This window comes from Dendrobates tinctorius, unplaced genomic scaffold, assembly GCF_039654945.1.
Source record: "Dendrobates tinctorius isolate UK_male_01 unplaced genomic scaffold, ASM3965494v1 ptg000035l, whole genome shotgun sequence".
In the NCBI taxonomy this organism is placed as follows: Eukaryota; Metazoa; Chordata; class Amphibia; order Anura; family Dendrobatidae; genus Dendrobates; species Dendrobates tinctorius.
The window spans coordinates 59178512-59202881 of record NW_027361703.1 but is presented as its reverse complement, the minus strand read 5'-3'; the positions used below and the strand labels follow the sequence as shown (position 1 = coordinate 59202881).

General features: G+C 43.7%; 2 protein-coding genes across 3 annotated transcripts in view; one reads left to right on the top strand and one right to left on the bottom strand.

Moving 5' to 3' along the window:
- ALG10 (ALG10 alpha-1,2-glucosyltransferase) overlaps positions 1-2242 on the bottom strand; it is a 150638-nt gene extending 148396 nt beyond the window's left edge. For both annotated transcript variants that reach the window (XM_073573515.1, XM_073573514.1), the window contains exon 1: positions 2105-2242. The gene's annotated coding sequence lies outside the window, so the exon portion shown is untranslated. The remainder of the gene's footprint in view (positions 1-2104) is intronic.
- A 162-nt stretch (positions 2243-2404) lies between these two features.
- Positions 2405-24370, top strand: part of TPRKB (TP53RK binding protein) — a 29304-nt gene continuing 7338 nt past the window's right edge. The window contains exons 1-2 of the mRNA XM_073573516.1: positions 2405-2548; positions 15754-15876. Of these exons, the coding sequence (XP_073429617.1) occupies positions 2405-2548; positions 15754-15876 (267 nt within the window). The remainder of the gene's footprint in view (positions 2549-15753; positions 15877-24370) is intronic.

Genomic DNA, 24370 nt, shown 5'->3' with positions numbered 1-24370 from the left:
AGGGGAGGGGGGACCATATGAAAAAGGACCGTGCAGGCACCCTAACTCCATCTAACCCCTTGCAGGGGTGAGGAGAGGGACTGTCCACCGCCTTGCCGCACCGCAGTCTTAGCATCGGTGGGGCAGTGGGTACTGCACGGACTACACTTGTGCCTCTGTGCAGCCTAGGGTTTGAATACCCTAGGGTGGACAGGGCTAAGTCCAGCATCATGTCCCACGATGCGGGATAGGATACGTGGAGGGACACTCGCACGTGCTCGCCCGTTGTAGGTTTGGGGAGATCGGACCCTTTCAATAGGGTCCGTCGCCCATATCTCACCTCCGTGGTCTGGCAATATCCCACGTTGCGGGAGAGGATACGTGGAGGGACACTCGCATGTGCTCGCCCGTTGCTGGTTTGGGGAGATCGGACCCTTTCAATAGGATCCGTCGCCCCCATCTCATCTTCATGTAAAAAAGGAACGTCTGGAAAAATTCCCATTGAGGGAGAGGAAACGTGGAGGCGACACTCGCACGTGATCGCCCATTTTTGGTTTGGGGAGATCGGACCCTTTCAATTGGGTCCGTCGCCCCTGTCTTATCTTCATAGGGAAAAAGAAAAGTAAAAAAAAAACGGACAGACAGACGTGTGCCTACAACAGACACTAAGCAAAAAACTGGTTTTCGCCCTGCAATCAGGGCGAGGGTGTATACGGCGGAGGAGGCGCTAACCTTTTTTTTTCACTTAGTATCAGCCTCCAGGCGGCAGTAGCATACACCCACAGTACCTGTGTCCCCCAATGAGGCGAAGGAGAAAAATTATTTTTTTTATTCCTTTTTACATCCTAAAAATAAAATGACATTTTAAAAAATGATGTAAATGTAAAGTAGACATGTAGGAAAGGTTACTTATTAATTTTGTACAGCATGACTAATCGGTTTAAAAAAAAAAAGTAGAAAAATTTAAAGGTTGAGAACTTTAACATTTTTTTGCCCCCAACACATCAGGTTCTCATTATTTCCTTAGTATTGCAGAGGCGAGAGAACCTGTGGCCGTTTCTGATGCTTTGATAATAATTCCATCACCTGAGCAATACTATGAGATTCCTGAAAACACGATCTGTTGGGGGATGAGGCTGTCACTGAGGGGTTAAATGAGTTTTCTGGGCTGAGAAGCGCTTGCAGTCACCGGACTCCAGTGTGAATGGACACATTCAGTTGTGTGCTGATTAGACTCATAAGCGACCACAAACATGCACACAGAAAATCCATGTGGTCATAGGACTCCCCATATACACAAAGAATACAGGAGAGTCATAGTGTGGGCGGCAGTGAGCACGTTACAGACGGCCGCAAGTCGGCAGCGCGCGTTACAGGCGGCCGCGAGTCGGCAGCGAGCTCACTTCTCAGCTTGGACAACCCCTTTAAGAAGCATGCTGTCTGCCAGCAGTTCTGGGCCGGATTATGGCACCTTAGACCTGCTTCACGCTTCAGTTATTTGACGTCAGTCAAAATCCACCGTTTTTCTGAAAAAACGGATCTGCCACCATTTTTTTGGCGGATCCGCCTTTTTTTCCCATAGACTTGCACTACTGGTGGATTTTGACTGATGGTCGTCCGTTGCATCCGTTTTTTGACGGATCCGTTTGACTTTTAGCGTCTGCCGGCTTGAGTAGACGGACAATGTAACTTTTTTTTACAGCGGTGGACCCTAAACGGCGTTCTGGAAACGGCGAAAAAACTCTCCTTAGCGCCTGCAGCGGATCCGTCCAAGAAACTGATCTGGTGTCATCCGTTTGTTGCAAAACGGAAACAGATCCGTTTTTCACACTTTGGGGGTTTGCAACTGACTTCAAACAACTGAAGTGTGAAACAGGCCTTAGGGGTTACCAGGCCAGTGCTATGGGTGGGCTATGCTTAGCACCGGCCACTACCTATTACAATAGGACAAGGACTGCGCCACTTCATGGCGTCTCTTCACACCTCAGCCCGTTTCTAGACAACGTCCAGCAGGTGCTGTGCGCAGGGTCACACCGGAGATTAGGCAGCGGGCATGGCTCCTGGCACCAGCACTGTAGGAAGGCACAGCCCACAATACAGCGGAACTATTCAAAGCAGCACTCACCCGCACAGCGCCGTCAGCTGACCCGAGCGGAAGTGTGCAGCAGTCAGCCAGCACCGGGCGGGAACACAAGCCCTAGCTAAGACTGCCCTTAGCACCTAGGAGCTGACCGCTTCCGAGCACCTGTGTGGCGCCGGCTGCACCGGATGAGAGGTGGGCGCCCCGGCTGCACAGAGCACCAGTGTGAGAATGGCTCCTGCCACGGGACGTCTCACTCAGTGTATGCGGGCATGATGGGGCTGACCGTGCACTGTGTGATAAGGGGTGTAAACACTCTGCTCCATCCTTTCTATGCAGGGAGCCATGCTGGATGTGCCCTTCCCCCTGGAGCTGTTCTCCCCATATACAGTGACCATGCTTCTGTTTACTGATGTGAAGAATGCGTCTCAGCTGAGACGGAAGGCCATGGACGGTGTCATAGAGGGGGCGCTGCTGAGCCCCACCATGGTGAGCATACTGGTGATCGGTGCTACCCATCTGCAGGTCTGCTCCAAAACATCAATGAAGAAGAAACTTTTCCTGTTTACTTCTATTGTATAACCTCTGCTGGTGTCAAAGTTCTGTCACCTTGAAGCGCAAGGCTGGAGTCAGGCTAGGTTCACAATAGCGTTTGAGTCTGCAGCGTATCATCCGTAAATGCATGCATAACGCATGTTTATGCAGCTTTTTTTTATCCGCATCATCTTACGCATGTGGGGGTTTCCACTGTTTGGGCACATCAGGGGCTCTCCAAACGCAACATGGCGTCTGATCTCAATTCCAGCCAATTCTGCGTTGAAAAAGTCAAACAGCGCTCCTTCCCTTCCAAGCTCTGCCATGCGCCCAAACAGTGGCTTACCCCCACATATGGGGTACCAGCGTACTCAGGACAAATTGCAAAACAACTTTTGGAGTCCAATTTCTCCTGTTACCCTTAGGAAATTAAAAAATTGGGGGCAAAAAGATCATTTTTTTGGAAAAAATGATTTTTTTTATGGCTCTACGTTATAAACCTCTGTGAAACACTTGGGGGTTCAAAGTGCTCACCACCATCTAGATAAGTTCCTTGGGGGGTCTAGTTTCCACAATGGGGTCACTTATGGGGGGTTTCCACTGTTTAGGCAAATCAGGGGCTCTCCAAACGCACATGACACCCGCAGACTTTTCCATCAGTCTGCATTCCAAAACGTCACTACTTCCCTTCCGAGCCCCGACGTGTGTCCATACAGTAGTTTTCTCCCACATATGGGGTACCAGCGTACTCAGGACAAATTGGACAACAACTTTTGGGGTCCAATTTCTCCTGTTACTCTTGGGAAAATAAAAAAATTGGGGACTAAAAGATGATGTTTGTGGAAAAAATTATTTTTTTATTTTCACGCCCGGGCGTTATAAACTTCTGTGAAGCACTTGGGGGTTCAAAGTTCTCACCACACATCTAGACAAGTTCCTTTGTGGGGTCTATTTTTCAAAATGGTGCCACATTGGGGGGGGGGGCTCCACTGTTCAGGCACATCAGGAGCTCTCCAAACACGACATGGCATCCAGCCAATTCTGCGTTGAAAAAGTCAAAGGGCGCTCATTCCCTTCCAAGCTCTGCCATGCGCTCAAACAGTGGTTTACCCCCACATGTAGGGTATCGGCCTAATCAGGACAAATTGCACAAATACCTCTGTTTCCCTTGAGAATATGGAGAAAAAATCTCGATTGTGTAAGTCCGTGGAAAAAGGACTTTACCCAGATGTCATGCTAGTGCAGTCACTTGTTTTCCATGGACTAATTTGCATGGCCAAGTGTTATCTAATTATCGGATCAAACTCAGGCATGATGCAATTTTTTTTTCCCCTTCAGATCTGCTCAGTGCAAGGAAAAAATTGGACATGTGCACGGCGACATAGAATAACATTGGTCCAAGTACGTTCCAATGTTTTGTTGGATCGCACTCGGACCGATACAGCCATGGGCACGAGCCCTAACATTGATTAATGGATTCCGGCTCATCCATCAAACGCTGGAGTGATCTGGCAGGTCACAACCCACTGGAGGCCGATCGGAGCGGCGGTGATAAAAGAAGATGGCAGCAGGGAAGTATGAGACTGGTCAGGGAACTTTGATTAGTAGCACCACTGCAGCAGTAATATAAAAAAAACCTCAGTCTTTATCCTGAAGTGGCTATGCTGTGGTTTTTCCCATAGTTTTTGCGATTTTCTTGCCAGTCTTGATGTAGGAGCATGTAGGAGTCTGATGTTCCTGATTCATTAAGAGACGTATTCCTCTTAATGAATCAGGAGCATCTAATCAGTGGCTTACACCATGCCAGAAATCTTCCTACAGTCAGATAAAGTAGAGCAAACGGTTTCTCCATTGTGCCAGTGTGGTGAATAGGACACATTTGCAGTAGCTGATTATTGTATGCATATGTCAAAGTCTAAGCTTTGATCCACACTACCTTGTTGGGTTCATTCGCTCAGAAGGTATGCCCCAGACTGTGTCCAGTCAGGATGGATGGCGAGGCACTGTGGTCCATTGTACTGGATAGTAACATGGTTAGCAAGGCCGAAAAAATACATTTGTCCATCCAGTTCAGCCTATATTCCGTCAGAATAAATTCCCAGATCTACGTCCTTCTAGAGAACCTAATAACCAGGTCTGTGGAGTCGGTGCTCATTTTGGTGGAGTCAGTTTGAAATGGACCAACTCCGACTCCTAAAATATATAATAAATTGGGTACAGTAATTCAATGCAGAATGTGCTGAATATTTTTTCATAGGAATTTGGGAAAGTTATGAAATGTCCTATAAATGACTGTTCTATTCCTGATCTAAGGCTACATTCACACACCGCGTTTTTGCTGCGTTTTTTGAGGATACGTTTTTCAGCTGCAAAAGCAGATTAGCTTTTTAAAAAAACGAATCACCTGAAAGGTTTTTGCACTCATAGATAATGTTTTCAATAGCAAAAGCAGATTAGAAAAACATCACACAAACTGACATGCTCATTCAGCCCAAAAACGGATCCTCACAAAACAATGTGTCTGAATGTCATATCTTGAAACCCATTGACTTTGCTGGGATGCCCAGAGTCACTGCATTTTACATTTTATTGTGGTCGCTATTTCCTAGATGCCCAACAACCTGCAGGTTTGTTATTCTGTCAGGTCTGTTAGATAGTATTAGGTCTAATTCTGCACCAATTGGGAAAGATAATTTTTCTTGGCTATTAGCAGAAACCTGTTGCCTTTATGGGTTTCGCAGGTCTCTGTTTCCCAGTTAATATCCGGTTAGTTAAAGTCCCCCATAACAAGGACCTCATTATGGGTTGCAGCTTCATCTATCTGCCTTAGTAGTAGACTTTGGCTAGTTTCACACTTGCTTTTTTTTGCAGCGCGTTTTTCCCGCAAAAAAACGCATACAAACGCTGCGTTTTTTTCAAGCATTTTTATGCGCATGCAGGAAAAAAACTCAGCGTTTTTGTGCGTTTGTATGCGTTTTTTGTGCGTTTGCGTTTTTTTACAGACTTTGGTTGTTTTTTCTTTTTTTTGGGGTTTTTCCATTCAACAACACACAAGACCAATGGGACTTCATTGTGGGTGTGGTATGTTAATATATAGACCCTGTCTACAGTATTCTTCACATTTGCTTGATTCTTCTCGTGACCATGGATCTGCGCTGGAAGAGTTTTCACTTCAACTTGGATTTGGACATCGCGATGGCTCAGGCGTATGCAGTTGCTTGCCATGAACAAAGGAAGAGAGAGAGGCAGCGAAGACGGCGGCGTATGTGGATACATCCGATTGTTGAACTCCGGGAGAGCCGTGGGGCATACCACACCCTCTACAGCGAGCTCCAGTCAAACCCGGAGAAATTTACAGATTATATCCGGATGTCCCACGAAAGTTTCATGGATTTGCTTGCTCGTGTCCAACAATCCATCCAGAGACAGGACACACAGCTCCGTCGTGCGATTCCTCCTGAGGAACGGCTACTGGTGACATTACGGTATGTTTTAAAAACCAAGGGGTGCGGTCTGATGTTTTGTTTTTTTTAAATTTAGTATTCAAAACCTTGGGTAATTAGTTTTCGTGAATGTACTAATATTTTATTTTATAGTTTTTTAAAATAATATACATAAATATTAATTTTACTTCTTTGTCTGTTCACAGATTCCTGGCGACTGGAGAAACCCTATCTTCACTACACTTCCAGTACCGTATTGGAATCTCTACCTTGTCTGGAATTGTTGCTGACACCTGCCGGGCTCTCTGGAATGTTCTTTGTCCATAATTTATGCCCCTGCCCACCGCTGAAAAGTGGATGGAAATTGCTGACAAATTCTGGACAGCATGCAATTTTCCCAACTGTTTGGGAGCTGTTGATGGTAAACACATACGGATCATCAAACCCCAAAGAACGGGATCTGAGTACTATAATTACAAAAAGTACTTTTCAATAGTACTCATGGCGATTGCGGATGCCGGATGTATGTTTGTAGCAGTGGACATTGGAGCATTTGGCCGTGGTAATGACTCACAGGCTTTTAAAAACTCAGACATGGGCCGGAGGTTGTATGGCAACCAATTTAATTTCCCTATGCCACGGCCTCTTCCTCACACCGAAGCTCCGCCACTGCCCTTTGTAATGGTTGGCGATGAGGCTTTTCAAATGTGCGGAAACTTACTGAAACCCTACTCCAGCCGGGACTTGGACCACACCAAAAAAATATTTAATTACAGGCTGACCAGGGCCAGAAGAACTGTCGAGTGTGCTTTTGGGATTCTTGTCTCCAGATGGCGAATTCTGGGCACGGCCATTAATCTTAAACTTGAAACAGTCGATGAGGTGGTGAAGGCCTGTGTGGTTCTACATAACTTTGTGATGGCTAAAGAGCACCCGACCTTTGAACTGGACGATGATGCTCCTAACCCATTGCCTGAATTCACTCAGCACACTCTCAGGTCATCCGTTGAAGTTGGCCAAATGAGGGACCAATTTGCGGCCTACTTTATTTCTGATGTAGGACGGGTGCACTGGCAAGATGAAATGGTGTAATGTTTTTGTTTGTTTATGGTAATAAAAAACCTTATTTGATACCATTACTGAGTGCACTATATTTTTTAAACTCCAATTAAATAAAAATATATTGGAACGAGCAAAGCTGCAGGCCATGAATCAGGAAACCAATTTTTTTCAAGAGAAAATTGTGCAACTAGTTGAAAACAAAGTATGTGATTTTCTCAAAACACAACCCTCAAAACCCAACCCCAATGAAAGTCCATGGGGAATACAAGTCAGCATTGAGTGGATGAATGTAATCTGCTCCATTCCAACTTACAAGTTATTACACTAGGCCTTGGAATGACTATACTAGGCCGTGGTATTTCAAATATGAGTATAGTAGGCCTTGGGCCTACTAGTATAGTCATATGTGAAATACCACGGCCTAGTATAGTCATACCAAGGCCTACTCGATTTTTGCCAACTAGGATCTTGTTTCACGAAAAACAAACTGGTGAAACTTGACAAGTTTCAACAGTTTGTTTTTCATGAAACCAGATTCTAGTTGGTAAAACTAGAGTTATTACACTAGGCCTTGGTATTACTATACTAGTCCGTGTTATTTCACATATGACTATACTAGGCCTTGGGTTGGTTTTTAACATGTATTTACCCATCAGTGTGTGTGAGCGGCGCAAACAACATTAATGAAACTTTGTAATGGTGAACCACAAATGTAAATTTATTTTTAATCACAAAAATAAACCAAAAAATTATTTTTTCCGGCGTTTGGGGGCAGATGGTTTCAATTTGGGGGGTGTGCAGGGAATATGCAACACTTGCAGTTGAAGACGGTGTTTGAGGGGAAGGGGCAACAAAACTTGTGGGGGAAGGTAGTCCAGTTAAGGGAATTAAACTAGGAACACTTGGAGGAGAGGAAATCTGTTCAGGTACATTAGTTGTAATGGCATGTCGCCGTAGGCTTGTGTGCCTGGACCGACTTTGGCCCAATGCCCGCCTTGATAGATTTCGCCTTGAACTAGGGGCAAATACTGAATGTAGGTCCCCCGTCTGCTGGTGTGGCTGCTGCTGCTGCTGAGGTGGCTGCTGCTGAGGTGGCTGCTGCTGCTGCTGAGGTGGCTGCTGCTGCTGCTGAGGTGGTTGCTGCTGCTGCTGAGGTGGTTGCTGCTGAGGTGGTTGCTGCTGCTGCTGAGGTGGTTGCTGCTGAGGTGGTTGCTGCTGCTGCTGAGGTGGTTGCTGCTGCTGCTGAGGTGGTTGCTGCTGCTGCTGAGGTGGTTGCTGCTGCTGCTGAGGTGGCTGCTGCTGCTGCTGAGGTGGCTGCTGCTGCTGCTGAGGTGGCTGCTGCTGCTGCTCTTCGTTGGCAGTGCTCGTCCTTGCAGGAGGACTGGTGGCGGCAGTGATGGTCCAGGTTTGCAGAGTGGTGGTGGCAGGGCTACTACATGTTGTTGTAGCGGCAGGGCTGTTCCATGTTTGCCTAGTGGTGGCTGAGCTCCACGCATGCATGGGAGTGGCGGTGGTGCTCCAGACAGGAGCAGCGCTTGCCATGGTGGTGTCGGTGAAGTGACCAGCTGCACTCAGACTTGTGGTGGTGTAACGGTGGGTGTCCTGGCTTTGAATAGAGGTGTCCGTGCAGTGGTATGCAGCACAAGTCGGTAGTGAGGTGAAGCGAGTCAATGGTGGCACAGGTGGAAATGACACCACTGACTGCTGACCGTACCGATTATGCTGCATAGCCTGCAAGAAAGCATTGTTGCAGGCCTGCAGCACATTCAGCTGTTGCTCAGGACTAAGGTGTTCCGCCATGCTCTTTTCAATCTTACTAAAAAAATGGTGTGCTGGTCTGTTGAGGTCGGCCTCCAGACGGTCAAGGCGCTGTTCTACAGAATTGAAGCGGTGTTCAAAGTGGTTAAAACCACGTTCCATGAGTGCAAAACCGCTTTCAACTCTGTCGGACAGTGACTTGAGGCTGGAATTAAAGGCCTCGCTCAAATGCATAAACTCGGGCAAGACATTCCGGTCCAAGGCCCTCTGCCGCTGGCGGGTAGTGCCCGCATAACCAGTGGCAGAGACCTGGGACAGGGGAACACCTGATGGCCCAGCTTCCTGGTCACCAGCTGTGTGTGTGGTTGACCTGCAAGGTGCTTCCTGGCTGTCGGATGGCTGGGACGGGTCAGAGGACGTCCGAGGAAGGACCGCTCCAGGGCCAGGTTGCAGGGTGCTGCTCCAGGTGCTGTGGATGAAAGGAAAATCATTACTACCATGCCTTTACAAGAAGCATCAGCTGTGGATTAGAAAAACACAGATTAATAAAAATAAAAACCCAAAATTTATAATACTTACGATCTCGTGGCAAGGACCGGTCTTAGGAACTGCAACGCGTGATAGTGACGGTATCTAGTTCTGGTCCTTGACGCAGATCCACTGCGAACCTGGCCCTCAGCACGAACATCACTGTTGAAGCGGTCCTTGATCGAACGCCAACTTGTTCAGACTTTGTCCACTGTTGTTAAAAAAAAAACAGTGCCGTCAAGGACAACAGTCAATGCGGCACAATATAGCAATACAATACTCAAAGCAGTCACTGTAGACCCCGATGACACTGTTGGGTTTCCTGCTAGAATACACCTAGCACGAAACCCAACAGTGCCGTCAAGGACAACAGTCACTGCGGCACAATGTAGCAATACAATACTCAAAGCAGTCACTGTAGACCCCGATGACACTGTTGGGTTTCCTGCTAGAATACACCTAGCACGAAACCCAACAGTGCCGTCAAGGACAACAGTCACTGCGGCACAATGTAGCAATACAATACTCAAAGCAGTCACTGTAGACCCCGATGACACTGTTGGGTTTCCTGCTAGAATATGCCTAGCACGAAACCCAACAGTGCCGTCAAGGACAACAGTCACTGCGGCACAATACAGAGCAGGGAAATACTCACTAAACGCCTTTTTGGAGGATGCTGTGGCGCTGTCCCAGCCATCCATCAACGCTGCGGCCACCTCATTCCATAGCCGCCGGGTCACCACAATGTCCTTGTGCAGCCGGTCACGGCTGTCCCACAACGGCGAACGCTCCTGGACCAGGCTGATGAGCTGCTCATTATCCAGGTAGACGTCTTCATCCCGTTGTGGAACCTAGACAAAACACATTCATTAGAATAATCAAATTTAAATTGAATAAAAAGTTACAAAAAAAGAAACATAAAAAAGAGTAAAAATAGAAGATAAAAAATAAAGAACATTACAAATCATTTGATACATACATTCCGTATCACCACCGGGACTTGGCTTCGCTGCTCCTGCTCTTCGCCCTCACTAGTCCCGTCCGCAGAAGATGATGATGACGATGTCTTAAAAAAGTTGAAAAAAACGTAAGAGATTTGGAGAAGCTGCAGATATACTTACCAGATGCACGAAAATAATCACCTCACGGTCTGCTTGCGCCAATTCCTGCCGCGATGGGGAATACTCGGATTCTGAAGACATACTGCATGTAAAAATAATAAAAATCATTAGTACATACATAATTTAAAAGGACAGGCATATAATGTAATATACTCACATTCTTCGCTGATAGAAGATGGGTTCCTTGTTGACTGTCTGCTCTCCAATCTGTCAGTGTAGTAGTGGCAGAGTTTTGGCAGGCACCTCCTTTATATAGACTTTTTTTTTTTGACTTTAGAAGATTATAACTAGTACAACAAGTGGACACCACCAAAAAAACGCAGCGCTAAAAAACCGCTTACATGCGCATGCCAGTGCGCACGTATGCGCATCCATAGGCTATAATGGCCATTTTTAGCGCAAAACGTGCGCATGCGCTTTTTTGCAGGGTCAAAAAATGCAACATGCTGCGTCTGGAAAATACAAACGCACACCCCAAAAAAACGCAGCGCATGAAAATCGCATACGTGCGCATGCCAGCGTGCAGGTATGCGCACCCATGTTAAATATAGGGGAAAAAACGCATGCGCACGTAAGCGTTTTTTTCCAGCGCAAAAAAACGCAAATGTGAAACCAGCCTTTCCATGATTTCTGTTATATTTTGGGGTTTGTAAAAGACCCCAATGAGAATTTTGTTACTATTTTTCCCTCCATGTATTTCGACCCATTTGGACTCGACATCCTCATTCCCTTCGCTAATATCCTCCCTTAAAGTGGACTTTAGACACGACTTTACATAAAGACAAACCCATCCTCCTCTCCGATTTTTATGTTCCTTTCTAAACAGACTGTAACCCTGTAAGTTAACTGCCCAGTCATAGCTTTCATCTAACCATGTCTCGGTTATTCCCACTATGTCATAGTTACCTGTAGATATTTCTGCTTCTCATTCTTCCATCTTGTTTGTCAGGTTTCAGGCATTTGCGAGCATGCAGTTTAGAGGATTTTGTTTTGTTCCAATCTCCTCCCTGTGGATTGTTTTAGAAATTTTCTTACCACCCTAATGCATAATAATAATGCAGTCTACTGTGCTTTCTTATATAGATAAACAGTATACAGCCACATGTCTGCCAGACAGGGGCCAAAGGAACACACTTGAGCTCCATGTGGTTGCTTATGTTGCGACTGCAGCATACGATGGAGAAAAGCTCCCAACATATATTGTAGGCTAGGTGCACAGATGTAATCATGACCTATGTTAAGGACAATTTCGTAAAGGTGAATTTCTGAACTCTTAAATAGTAATATAGTTATTAAGGTTGAAGGGAGACTTTAAGTCCATCTAGTTCAACCCATATCCTATCCTAACCTGCCCTAAAATGTTGATCCAGAGGAAGGCAAAAAAAACCCATGTGGCAAACAGTAAGCTTCACATTGGGGAAAAAAATTCCTTCCCGACTCCACATACGGCAATCAGACTAGCTCCCTGGATCAACGCAATATCAAGGAAACTAGTGTATATACCCTGTAATATTATACTTTTCAAGAAAGGCATCCAGTCCCTTCTTAAATTTTAGTAGGGAGTCACTCATTACAACATCATATGGCAGAGAGTTCCATAGTCTCACTGCTCTTACAGTAAATAATCTGCGTCTGTGAGTATGCTTAAACCTTCTTTCCTCCAGACGTAGAGGATGCCCCCTTGTCTCCGTCACAGGTCTAAGAGTAAAAAGATCATTAGAAAGGTCTTTGTACTGTCCCCGCATATATTTATACATTGTAATAAGATCACCCCTAAGCCTTCGATTCTCCAAACTAAAGAACCCCAAGTGTAATAACCTGTCTTGGTATTGCAGACCCCCTAGTTCCCTAATAACCTTGGTCACTCTTCTCTGCACTCGCTCCAGTTCAGCTATGTCTTTCTTATACACCGGAGACCAGAACTGTACACAGTATTCTAAGTGTGGTCGCACTAGTGACTTATATAGAGGTAAAATTATGTTCTCCTCATGAGCATCTATGCTTCTTTTAATGCATCCCATTATTTTATTTGCCTTTGCAGCAGCTGCCTGACACTGGCCACTAAATGTGAGTTTGTCGTTCACCCATACACCCAGGTCTTTTTCAGTGACAGTGCTGCCCAGTGTTTTACAATTAAGCACATAATTATACATCTTATTCGTTCTACCCAAGTGCATGACCTTACATTTATCCCCATTAAAGCACATTTGCCATTAATCAGCCCAAGCTTCTAGTTTACATAAATCCTCCTGTAATATAAAATTGTCCTCCTCTGTATTGATTACCCTGCAGAGTTTAGTGTCATCTGTAAATATTGAAATTCTACTCTCTATGCCTCCTACAAGGTCATTAATAAATATGTTAAAAAGAAGCAGACCCAAAACTGACCCCTGTGGTACCCCACTGCTAACCGTGACCCAGTCCGAGTGTGCTCCATTAATAACCACCCTTTGTTTCCTATCCCTGAGCCAGCTCTTAACCCACCTACACATATTTTCCCCTATCCCCATTGGTCTCATTTTATTTATCAACCTTTTGTGTGGCACCGTATCAAAAGCTTTTGAAAAGTCCATGTACACCACGTCCACTGCATTCCCTTGGTCCAGTCCGGAACTTACCTCTTCATAAAAGCTTATCAAATTAGTCTGACAGGAACGGTCCCTTGTAAGCCCATGTTGATATTGGGTCATGAGGTTATTCTTCTCCAGATACTCCAGTATAGTATCTCTTAGAAAACCCTCCAGGATTTTACCCACAGTTGAGGTTAAACTTACTGACCTATAATTTCCAAGTTCAGTTTTTGTCCCCTTTTTGAATATTGGCACCACATTTGCTATACGCCAGTCTTGTGGTACAGACCCTGTTATTATGGAATCCTTAAAGATTAAAAATAATGGTCTATCTATGACTGTGCTTAATTCCTGCAGTACTCGGGGGTGTATCCCATCCGGGCCCGGGGATTTGTCAATTTTAGTGATTTTTAGACGCCGCCGTACTTCCTGCTGGGTTAAGCATGTGACATTTAATGGAGAATTTTTATCCCTGATCATGTTATCCGTCATGGGATTTTCTTGTGTAGATACTGTTGAAAAAAAGTCATTTAGCGTATTGGCTTTTTCCTCATCCACCATTTCACCCAGACTATTTTTAAGGGAACCAACACTATCATTTTTTAGTTTCTTACTATTTATGTAGTTTAAGAATATTTTGGGATTATTTTTACTTTCTCTGGCAATGAGTCTCTCTGTCTCAGTCTTTGCTATCTTGATTTGCTTTTTACAGAATTTATTTAATCTTCTGTATTTAGTTAATGCCTCATCACTACCTACTTGCTTTAATTCTCTAAATGCTTTATTTTTATTTCTTATTGCGCCCCTTACAGCTCTATTTAGCCATAGTGGTTTCCTCCTATTTCTCACATGTTTATTCCCATATGGTATATATTGTGCACAGGTCCTATTCAGGATGCTAATAAACGTCTCCCATTTTCTTTGTGTATTTTTATGTCTCATATAAGACCAGCAATTAGGGCTCAACCTTGTGTCTAATTATCCACACTTACAACATCATTCCTTGGTAGAGATGGTGGAAATCAATTCCTGGGATCTGGTTCATCGAGAACATGGCCACTGGACAGGAGCCCTACCTCCCGACATCCGTGCCTCCTCTGTTTATTTGCCAGCTTGGTGTGACGTCATTGTTGTGACATGACGTACATGGGATGTTGCACCAGGACGGTTACGAAGAGCCTCGGATGCCATCAGGTCATTCGGTTCTCTGGGATCCCGTTCTGCCGCCACAGATTATTGACATGGTTGATGGATCAGGTTGTGTGTACTGATTCACATCGACTATAATCCCTAGTGATGTTCTTTTGGATCACTGGACACACAGATGTCCTATTATGTGTGGGTGTCATCCAGGTGTGCTCGTGTGAAATTTGCTTCATTCACTCCTTGGTTTTAGGTAAAGGGAATTGTACTACTGTACTTCCTGTTTGACAGCCACATCTCATGCATAGATTGCCTAACAATCCCTGCGTGTGTTGTGGCTGTCGAACAGCCGCGAGACGTGCAGGCGCAAGGACTAAAACATGTTATTAACGAACTCCGAAGTCACCTGGTTAGTACCCGAGCATGCTCAGATTCCACCTTGTTCGAGCACATTTTCTTATCACTATTTCCTACCCTTCCATAAATCATAACTACCGTATTTTTTGCATCTACATAACCATATGAAGGTTTGTTTTTTGCAGGCAGAATTGTAGTTTTGAATGACACCATTAATTTTATCTCGTGCTAAACATGGGTAAAATTCTAAGCACACATTTAAAAAAAATCCACAATTCCATTTGTTTTTTTGGGTTTTATTTTATGGCATTCATTGTGCAGCAGTAAAATTGGCCTGACAACATGGTTCTTCAAGTCCGTAAGATTACCGTAATGCCGAGTATGTACTGTGGGTTTTTTTTATTTTATTGGTTAAATAAAATTCAGTGTAGCTATTTTCTGAGACCCCTGAGTTTTATTCTTTTTCTATTTGTATCTAAATGAACTGTATGAGGGCCTGGTTTTAGTTACGATTCATCCTTTTCATTGATGTCATTTTGGGGTGAAGTTTTGATTACTTTTTATTGCATTTCTTGTGGGAGGTGTATCAACCAAACAAACAGCAATTTTGATTTTTAAAAACGTTTTATTATGGTGTAAACTTTGAACTTGCTCTCATCTTATCACTTTTACTATATACTGCTATAGTTCAGTGTTTTCAGCATATAGTGAAGTTAATGAGGACAAAGATGGTGGCGATTGGTGCAGCACCATACACATGCTCCTGACATGCTCCGCGCATATACGGTGTATGTTGTATCCCCCAGGGAGGTTTTACAAGGTTAATATCTATGTAAATACAAACATAATAGGGCAGCAGATTTACCAAAGGCCTTCTATACATACTAGACTTGGGTCAGCCATCCTGGACTCGGCCGACAATCTAATGTACCTAGGGGCATCCCAACACTCCCCTGGCAGATGTCAGAGGGGAGAAGGATCCGGCCCGCTGAATATCGGTGGCCAACCCTTTTGTTCTTCGGGAGATAAGTTGCTACTAGAGGAGTTAAGCTGTGGGTTTCCCGTGTATGGTGGAGTCATATGGGTGTCAATCAAAGATCTAATGTACATGTATAATCTTTGCTTCATCATGTTTTGGGGGTGTGTTATATATTGATGTGTTTTCTTTACCACTCTAGGTACTAGATCCTCTTCAGGTTCTTGTGGCAGTAAACAAAGCAGTCCATCTACAGAAATTAGGAAAAATGAAAACTAGAACTCTCAACTCTGAGATTATATTCAATTTATCCCCGACCAACAATGTAAGTATGTAGGAATTTTCCGTTCTGTTATTAAAGTTAATATAGGGAAGCCATACTTACAAAAGCAAAATGAGAAGCCATAGCTGAATCTGCTTTCCTCTCCAGTGTTTCCGCCCCAATGGTCTCAGCTGGACCAGAAGCTATGATGTCCCATTCACCTGACCCTGCAGCCAATCAGTGGTGCCAGTGGTTAAGTCAGTAGTGGAGTTTCCATCGTTAGATTCAGTCCAGCAAAGACCATCACAGTGGCAATGCTGGAGGGCAGGTGGATTTGGGTGGGAAGCAGGGGCATTGCTAGGGTCCTAAAAGATGAGGGGCCCAATCCCCAAAGAGCATGTCTCCCCAAAGAGACCCCCTCCATTTAAAAGAGGATCTATACATATATAATTGCAATATACCACTTTTTGTAACCAAAAATACACTATACAAAGACCAATATTACTACTCTAAAAGGCCAAAACAATAAGGCTACACATTGTCCTCTACCATCACCACTACACAATACATAATATGACCATTAGCACTACATAAAAAAACACTTTATAGAAAGACCAATGATGCCTTCTAATATGTAACAACTTAAATACATTAAGCTGTTACTAAATACAACACAGAGAAAAACTATTAAAAAGAGCAATATTACCACAATACAGTGACATAGTGGTAGATATCAGTCCTGCAGGATTTTACAGTTATAACGAAAATGTGCAAGTTGACCTGCGCTATAGGACTCAGGAAAATAAACAATGATTGATTAATAGAAATGATGAAAACCAGCCAAAATAGCAACCCACTCTTAAGTACATAAAGGATGCATAGATAAAATATATATATATATATATATATATATATATACAGTCATATGTATAGGTCAAGGACAATCCACAGACCACCTCCAAAGACCTGCAGCATCATCTTGCTGCAGATGGTGTCACTGTGCATCGGTCAACAATACAGCGCACTTTGCACAAGGAGAAGCTGTATGGGAGAGTGATGCGAAAGAAGCCGTTTCTGCAAGCACGCCACAAACAGAGTCGCCTGAGGTATGCAAAAGCACATTTGGACAAGCCAGTTACATTTTGGAAGAAGGTCCTGTGGACTGATGAAACAAAGAATGAGTTGTTTGGTCATACAAAAAGGCGTTATGCATGCGCTGTATTGTTGACCGATGCACAGTGACACCATCTGCAGCAAGATGATGCTGCAGGTCTTTGGAGGTGGTCTGTGGATTGTCCTTGACTGTTCTCACCATTCTTCTTCTCTGCCTTTCTGATATTTTTCTTGGCCTGCCACTTCTGGGCTTAACAAGAACTGTACCTGTGTTCTTCCATTTCCTTACTATGTTCCTCACAGTGGAAACTGACAGGTTAAATCTCTGAGACAACTTTTTGTATCCTTCCCCTGAAAAGCTATGTTGAATAATCTTTGTTTTCAGATCATTTGAGAGTTGTTTTGAGGAGCCCATGATGCCACTCTTCATAGGAGAATCAAATAGGAGAACTACTTGCAAGTGGCCACTTTAAATACCTTTTCTCATGATTTGATACACCTGACTATGAAGTTCAAAGCTCAATAAGGTTACAAAACCAATTTAGTGCTTCAGGAAGTCAGTAAAAAGTAGTTAGTAGTGTTCAAATCAAGAAAATGATAAGGGTGCCCATACTTTTGCACCGGTGAAATTTTGTTTAAATGCAGATTGCACATTTTCTGTTAGTACAATAAACCTCATTTGAATCCAGAAATATAACTGAGTCCATCAGTCATTAGATATATAAAAGTGAAATAGCTGTTGCAAAAACCAAAATTGTTATAAAGAAAAAAGGTTAACATTAATAGGGGTGCCCAAACTTTTACATATGACTGTATGTATGTATATATATATATATATATATATATATATATATATATATATATATAGTATTAAAGTGTCACCAATATGAGGTAGATGAATAGATGTGACGCAAATTGTCTGCTGTGACTGCTGATCTTTAACGGTGATGAGAAGCCACTCAGCAAGTGACTTGCTACAAGGAGTTAAATGAGCCGTGCTCCTTATCAGTGCAAATGACAGCTTGTAGAAGCTGAAAGGGGTGAGCGCTTCTAAGGGTACCGTTACACTTAGCGATGCACCAGCGATCCCGACAACGATATGGATCGCTGGTGCATCGCTAAGTGGTCGCTAGTGAGCTGCCAAACAGGCAGATCTCACCAGCGACATCGCTGGGGTCGGGGATCGCTACTTACCTGTCAGACGAGGAGATCCTGATGTCCTCCCGCACGCGTCGCTTGTCGGCGCCACAGTAAGCGCCCAACGAGAAGTGATCCAGGACCTTCTTGCGCGACCAGCGATAATCAGCGGGGGAGCCGGTCGGAGGTAAGTATCACATGTAGCGATACGTCACAAAATCAGTGACTTTACAGCGATATTGCTAGCGATATCGCTATGTGTAACGGGGACTTAACAGTGGCCTGAAACCTGATACGCTCCAAGGCAGTGAGGCTGGAATGAGACCCAGCACAGGGAGCGAACTGCCGAGAGACGCTAGCTATCACAGAGTGGAAGAAGGGCGGGAAATTGAGAGTGCAACGCGTTTCAAAGGCCCAAACTGCCTTCTTGACCCTCATGAAGAAGGCAGTTTGGGCCTTTGAAACGCGTTGGTCAGCTTTTTGATTCTTGTGTTGCTCTGTACGGGCTGTGACGTCACACGCTCAGGTGCTTTCGGGCGGCTGTTTCTAAGCGGGTATCCAGGGACGCATTCGGCCGGAGCATTCCTTCTTCTTACCTTGCACTCTCAATTTCCCGCCCTTCTTCCACTATGTGATAGCTAGCGTCTCTCGGCAGTTCGCTCCTTGTGCTGGGTCTCATTCCAGCCTCACTGTATTGGAGCGTATCAGGTTTCAGGCCACTGTTAAGGCCCCGTCACACATAGCGATCTCGCTAGCGAGATCGCTGCTGAGTCACAATTTTTGTGACACCACAGCGATCTCACCAGCGAGATCGCTGTGTGTGACAGCGATCAGCGACCGGCCCCCCTGCCGGTATTGCTGATCGCTGCAGGAAAGGCCAGGACTTTTTTGTGGTCGCTGGTCTCCCGCTGGCCACCACGCATCGCTGCATGTGACAGGCGGGAGACCAGCGATCTGCTGGTAACTAATGTACACATCGGGTATCCAAGGGATGTGCGTCCCTTAGATACCCGATGTGTACGTTAGTTACCAGCTTCCTGCATCAGAGCGCTGGTTACTAACGTGCACAGGAAGCGCCCGACGAGAAATGATCCAGGACCTTCTTGCGTGACCAGCGATAATCAGCGGGGGAGCCGGTCGGAGGTAAGTATCACATGTAGCAATATCGCTGCTACGTCACAAAATCGGTGACTTTACAGCGATATTGCTAGCGATATCGCTATGTGTAACGGGGGCTTTAGAAGCGCTCACCCCTTTCAGCTTCTACAAGCTGTCATTTACACTGATAAGGAGCACGGCTCATTTAACTCCTTGTAGCAAGTCACTTGCTGAGTGGCTTCTCATCACCGTTAAAGATCAGCAGTCACAGCAGACAATTTGCATCACATCTATATCTCTGCATCCTTTATGTACTTAAGAGTGGGTTGCTATTTTGGCTGGTTTTCATCATTTCTATTATTCAATCATTGTTTATTTTCCTGAGTCCTATAGCGCAGGTCAACTTGCACATTTTCATTATTTTATTTTAGTTTGGGCTGGCAACCGACCCCTATTTGACCTTAGCAGCTGAGGACGTAGCTCTTTTTTTTGTCGGGTAAGTGCTTGTGTGATTTTTTTTTTTTTTTTTTTTTTTTTTTTTTTGTTTGTTTTTTCATATTACAGTTATAGTTACAGATAGTAACTTTTTCCATCTGGTTTAGACCTCCATGACTTCTCCCAGCCACAACTCGTCTGCAGAAATTATAATAAAGACACATTTGATTTCTCACATTTCCAACACTGTCCCTTTCTATTCCAACCTACAAAGACTGCCCATTCTGCCAGAGTCTGCGGCCCCAATATGTAAAGAATTGTGTTATTAATGTGATTACCCATTTTCCCCCCAAAATAGTGTCCTATAGAAAGTAGTAATACCCCAAGTGTGCTACCTATAAAGTTAAAGCCCCGTATGCTTCTCTTGAAGGTTATAATATCCCAATTGCCCCCTTCCAGCATCAAATATTTTATATTGGCATTCAAGGGTTACAATACCCCCCTAAAAAAATATTTACGCCGCCTGAGTGCCCCAATCAAAACTAATAATGCCTCCAGACCACATATCACCACCACATACAAGGGAAAAACCACCACACTGTGACCAGACCACATATTACCACCACATAGTGACCGAACACTACAATAGTGATTATTAAGAAAAAACCACAACACTAATATTACCATTAGTGCCATTATACGCAGTGTACAGGTAATACAGTGATCACTGGTGACATTATACACAGGAGATCTGTATATACTGTCAGTGTACATATAATACAGTGATCACTAGTGACATTATACTCTGTATATGCTGTCAGTGTACAGGTAATATAGTACTCACCAGTGCCATTATACGCCTGAGCTCTGTATATGGTCTAAAGTGTGCTTGTACATGTAATACATTGATCACCACTGATGTCTCTGGTTGAAGTAATTCATCTTTGATTTTCTAATTCATCCGATGCAGACTGCTATCTAGTTTTCCAGCCAGGACTCGTCTCTGCAGAAAATAACACAGTCCTGTATAGCTGATCACTTCTACAGCACATTCCCCACTCTTTCCCTGATTTCTACACTTAACCAAATGAAGAAAACCAATTACGTTGTGCTTTCCTGCACAGTAACAGGAAACACTCACCCTTCATTGAAAGCAGTATCCTCAAAAGTAAAATATATTACAGTAATTATGTTCACAACTGGCTACCATAAACTAATGTTTGTTTCTCATTCTTTGCCCTCATACAGTAAATATGTCCATGCCCCCTTCCTGGAATAATGTTCCCCATATGTTCCTCATCCTGGTCCTCATATGTGCTCCATCCAGGTCCTCATATGTCCCTATATGTTCTCCATCATGGTCCCCATGTCTCCCATCCTCGCCATCATATATTCTCCATCCTGGTCCCCTTGTGTCCCCCATGTTGGTCTCCCATATATGTCCTATCCAGGTCCTCATGTGTCCCCAATATTGCCGCACTTTTGTAATTAAAGTAAAAAAGTTTTTTGTCACCTGTCCGCTGTCTAGCGGATACCTCTTCCGGTTCTAAATGCAGTTTGGATGGTCCGGCACTTGAGTCATATGCCAGCAACGATAATGCAAATGTCAGCTGCCGGCCTCTGATTGGCTGGTGGTTGTTAAAGGTGATATCCAGGACTTTAAAAAATAAAATGTGCTTAAGCACCAACAGGCAGGTAGCTGTGCCTGATGCCATTCTCCGCCAGCACACAGCTGTCACAGACTTCCGCTGGTGTCACATGAGCAGCGCACATTTAGTTGAAATAGGTGGCGCGCAGAACCGGATCAGGGCGACCCCTGAACTGTGCAGAACTGTCCAAATCCCACCCCTGGTTATGTCCTTTTCTGACAGCCTATAACATAGGCGACTGCCATTACAAAAGGACACACAATAATACATTCAGTTTTTCATAAATGACAAGTAGTACTAACATGCATTGTCCATATACTGCAGCCAGACAAGAGGGAGACCAATGTATTAGAAAAGGGGGTACGTCAAAGAGGAGACAGCCAGTGTCTTACATACAGCCCCCTCACCGGTTTCTTTTGTGTCTTCTGCCTCGCTCTCTTGTTAAGTCTTCCGTTTTTTTTCTATCTCCCGCTCTTTTCTTTCTTTCCTTCTGTCTCCTTCAAACTGGTTGTCTGAGGCCCCAGAGTGCAGATGCTGACTTTAAAACTGGCTTTGATTTAAACTGAGATTCGGGGCATGCACTCATGATCTGGGGCCAAGCCCTGAATCTAGGTGCCTAGTGACACCTAGTGCTTCTCATTTTATTTCACAAGGAAGTTTTTCTAATATTTTTCAGTGGTCAATGTTATTTCAAAATACTTTGCATAAATCAGTACTATAAGCTAATATAAGAAACTTTGTAACATATCAGAGAATTCAGCTTATGACTAACTTCTCCCATGCCTATTGATCTCATCATTCTCTTTGGAAAAACATCTCAAAGTTGTCTTCCTGAAAGGAAGAATGATTGCTAGAACTGTGAGGTGTCGGGTTAGATTTACTATTATACTTTATGAAAAAAGGAGGAATGAGTAACAGAGTGGGGAAAAAAGCAGAGTCAAACACAGAAAGATCATGCTGAGCTTTCCAGTAAGCTTATGCCAGAGCTGGATTCACTTTTACACTTCTCAGTACTTCAATAATTGTCCTCTGTTCTGCTGCTGCTAATTCTGAATGTGCTAAACAGAGACAGAAGATCAGGAATCCCTTTGTTTTAGAGACTTCATGGCAACTAGTCTCTGACCACTAGGGTAGAGATACAGTTGTGCTCAAAAGTTTACATACCCAGGGAGAATTTTTGCTTTTAAGAGAATATGATTGAAAACACCAAAACTTTTTTTCCACTCATGGTTAGTAGATGGATGAAGCCATTTATTGTTAAAAGCAGGGCTGTGGAGTCGGAGTCGGTGCTCATTTTGGCGGAGTTGGAGTCGGTATAAAATGGACCGACTCCGACTCCTAAAATATATAATAAATTGGGTACAGTAATTCAATGCAGAATGTGCTGAATATTTTTTCATAGGAGTTTGGGAAAGTTATGAAATGTCCTATAAATGGCTGTTATATTCCTGATCTAAGGCTACATTCACACACAGCGTTTTTCCTGTGTTTTTTGAGGATACGTTTTTCAGCTGCAAAAGCTGATCATTTTTTTTAAAAACCGCATCACCTGAAAGGTTTTTGAGCTCATAGATAATGTTTTCAATAGCAAAAGCAGATTAGAAATCTGCTCTATCCATTTATCCATATCTGTCTATCCATATCGTATCTGTACCAAAAAGAATGAAAACCGGGTAGTACACCAATATATATTCTGTTCTATCTAAATATCTTGATTATTGGATCATAGAAATGATTAAATGTCTGAGGTTCACATTGTACTACAATAAATTTTTCACTTAAATATAAGCAATATGTGTGGGAGTCGGAGTTGGAGTCAGAGTCGGTGTAAGGGAAATTGAGGAGTCGGAGTCGCAGGTTTGGCTTACCGACTCCACAGCCCCTGGTTAAAACTACTATGTTTTCTCTTTTTAAATTATAATGACAATCCAAAACATCCGAATGACCCTGATCAAAAGTTTATATACCCTGGTGATTTTGGCCTGATAACATGCACAGAAGTGACACAAATGGATTTGAATGGCTACTAAAGGTAACATACTCACCTGTGACAAATGCCAGGAAAATTGTTCGGGATGCAAAGAAAAGCTCACAAATAACGTCAGCTGAAATAGTGGACTTTCTGAAAACTTAGCAATGTGGCTGTTTCAAGATGCACAATAAGGAGGCATTGAAGAAAAATAGATCCTAAAATGTGTTTCAATGACAGAGGAACAGTGTCGTAAGCAGACATACCAGAGCTGCCAAACGGCTGTGACAAGAGAAGAAATAAATCTTCTTGGCTGACTGAGCACAAAGGATTTTTTTCTCTAGTCTCTGTCCTTCATGCTCAGCCAGCCAAGGAGAAGATTTATTTCTTCTCATGTCACACAGTTCTGCCTACAGATCTTCTTTCAATTGAGACATATTGTACGTCTTAAAATCTTTAGACTGCAGCCCATCCTGACACGTGCCTAGTATGGGCTGAGATTTGAATGATTTAATGGGTGCCATTTCATTACATTCTTGGAGTACCCCTTTAAAAGCCTTTTGTACTGGTAATATTTGTCCATTTTCCTTGCTGAAATGGCTAAACTTACATTCTAAATATTGAACTAATAATACTGTCATGGCCAAAAGTTTTGAGAATGACACAAATATTAATTTTTACAAAGTCTACTGCTTCATTTTTTCTAATGGCAATTTGCATATACTCCAGAATGTTATAAAGAGTGATCAGCTTAACAGCAATTACTTGCAAAGTCAAAATTTGCCTAGAAAATTAACTTTATCCCCCAAAACACATTTCAACATCATTGCAGCCCTGCCTTAAAAGGACCAGCTAACATCGTTTCAGTGATTGCTCCATTAACACAGGTGTGGGTGTTGATGAGGACAGGGCTGGAGATCAATCTGTCATGATTAAGTAAGAATGACACCACTGGACTCTTTAAAAGGAGGCTGGTGCTTGGCATCATTGTTTCTCTTCTGTTAACCATGGTTATCTCTAAAGAAACACGTGCAGTCATCATTGCACTGCACAACAATGGCCTAACAGGGAGGAGTATCGCAGCTAGAAAGATTGCACCTCAGTCAACAATCTATCGCATCATCAAGAACTTCAAGGAGAGAGGTTCCCTTGTTGC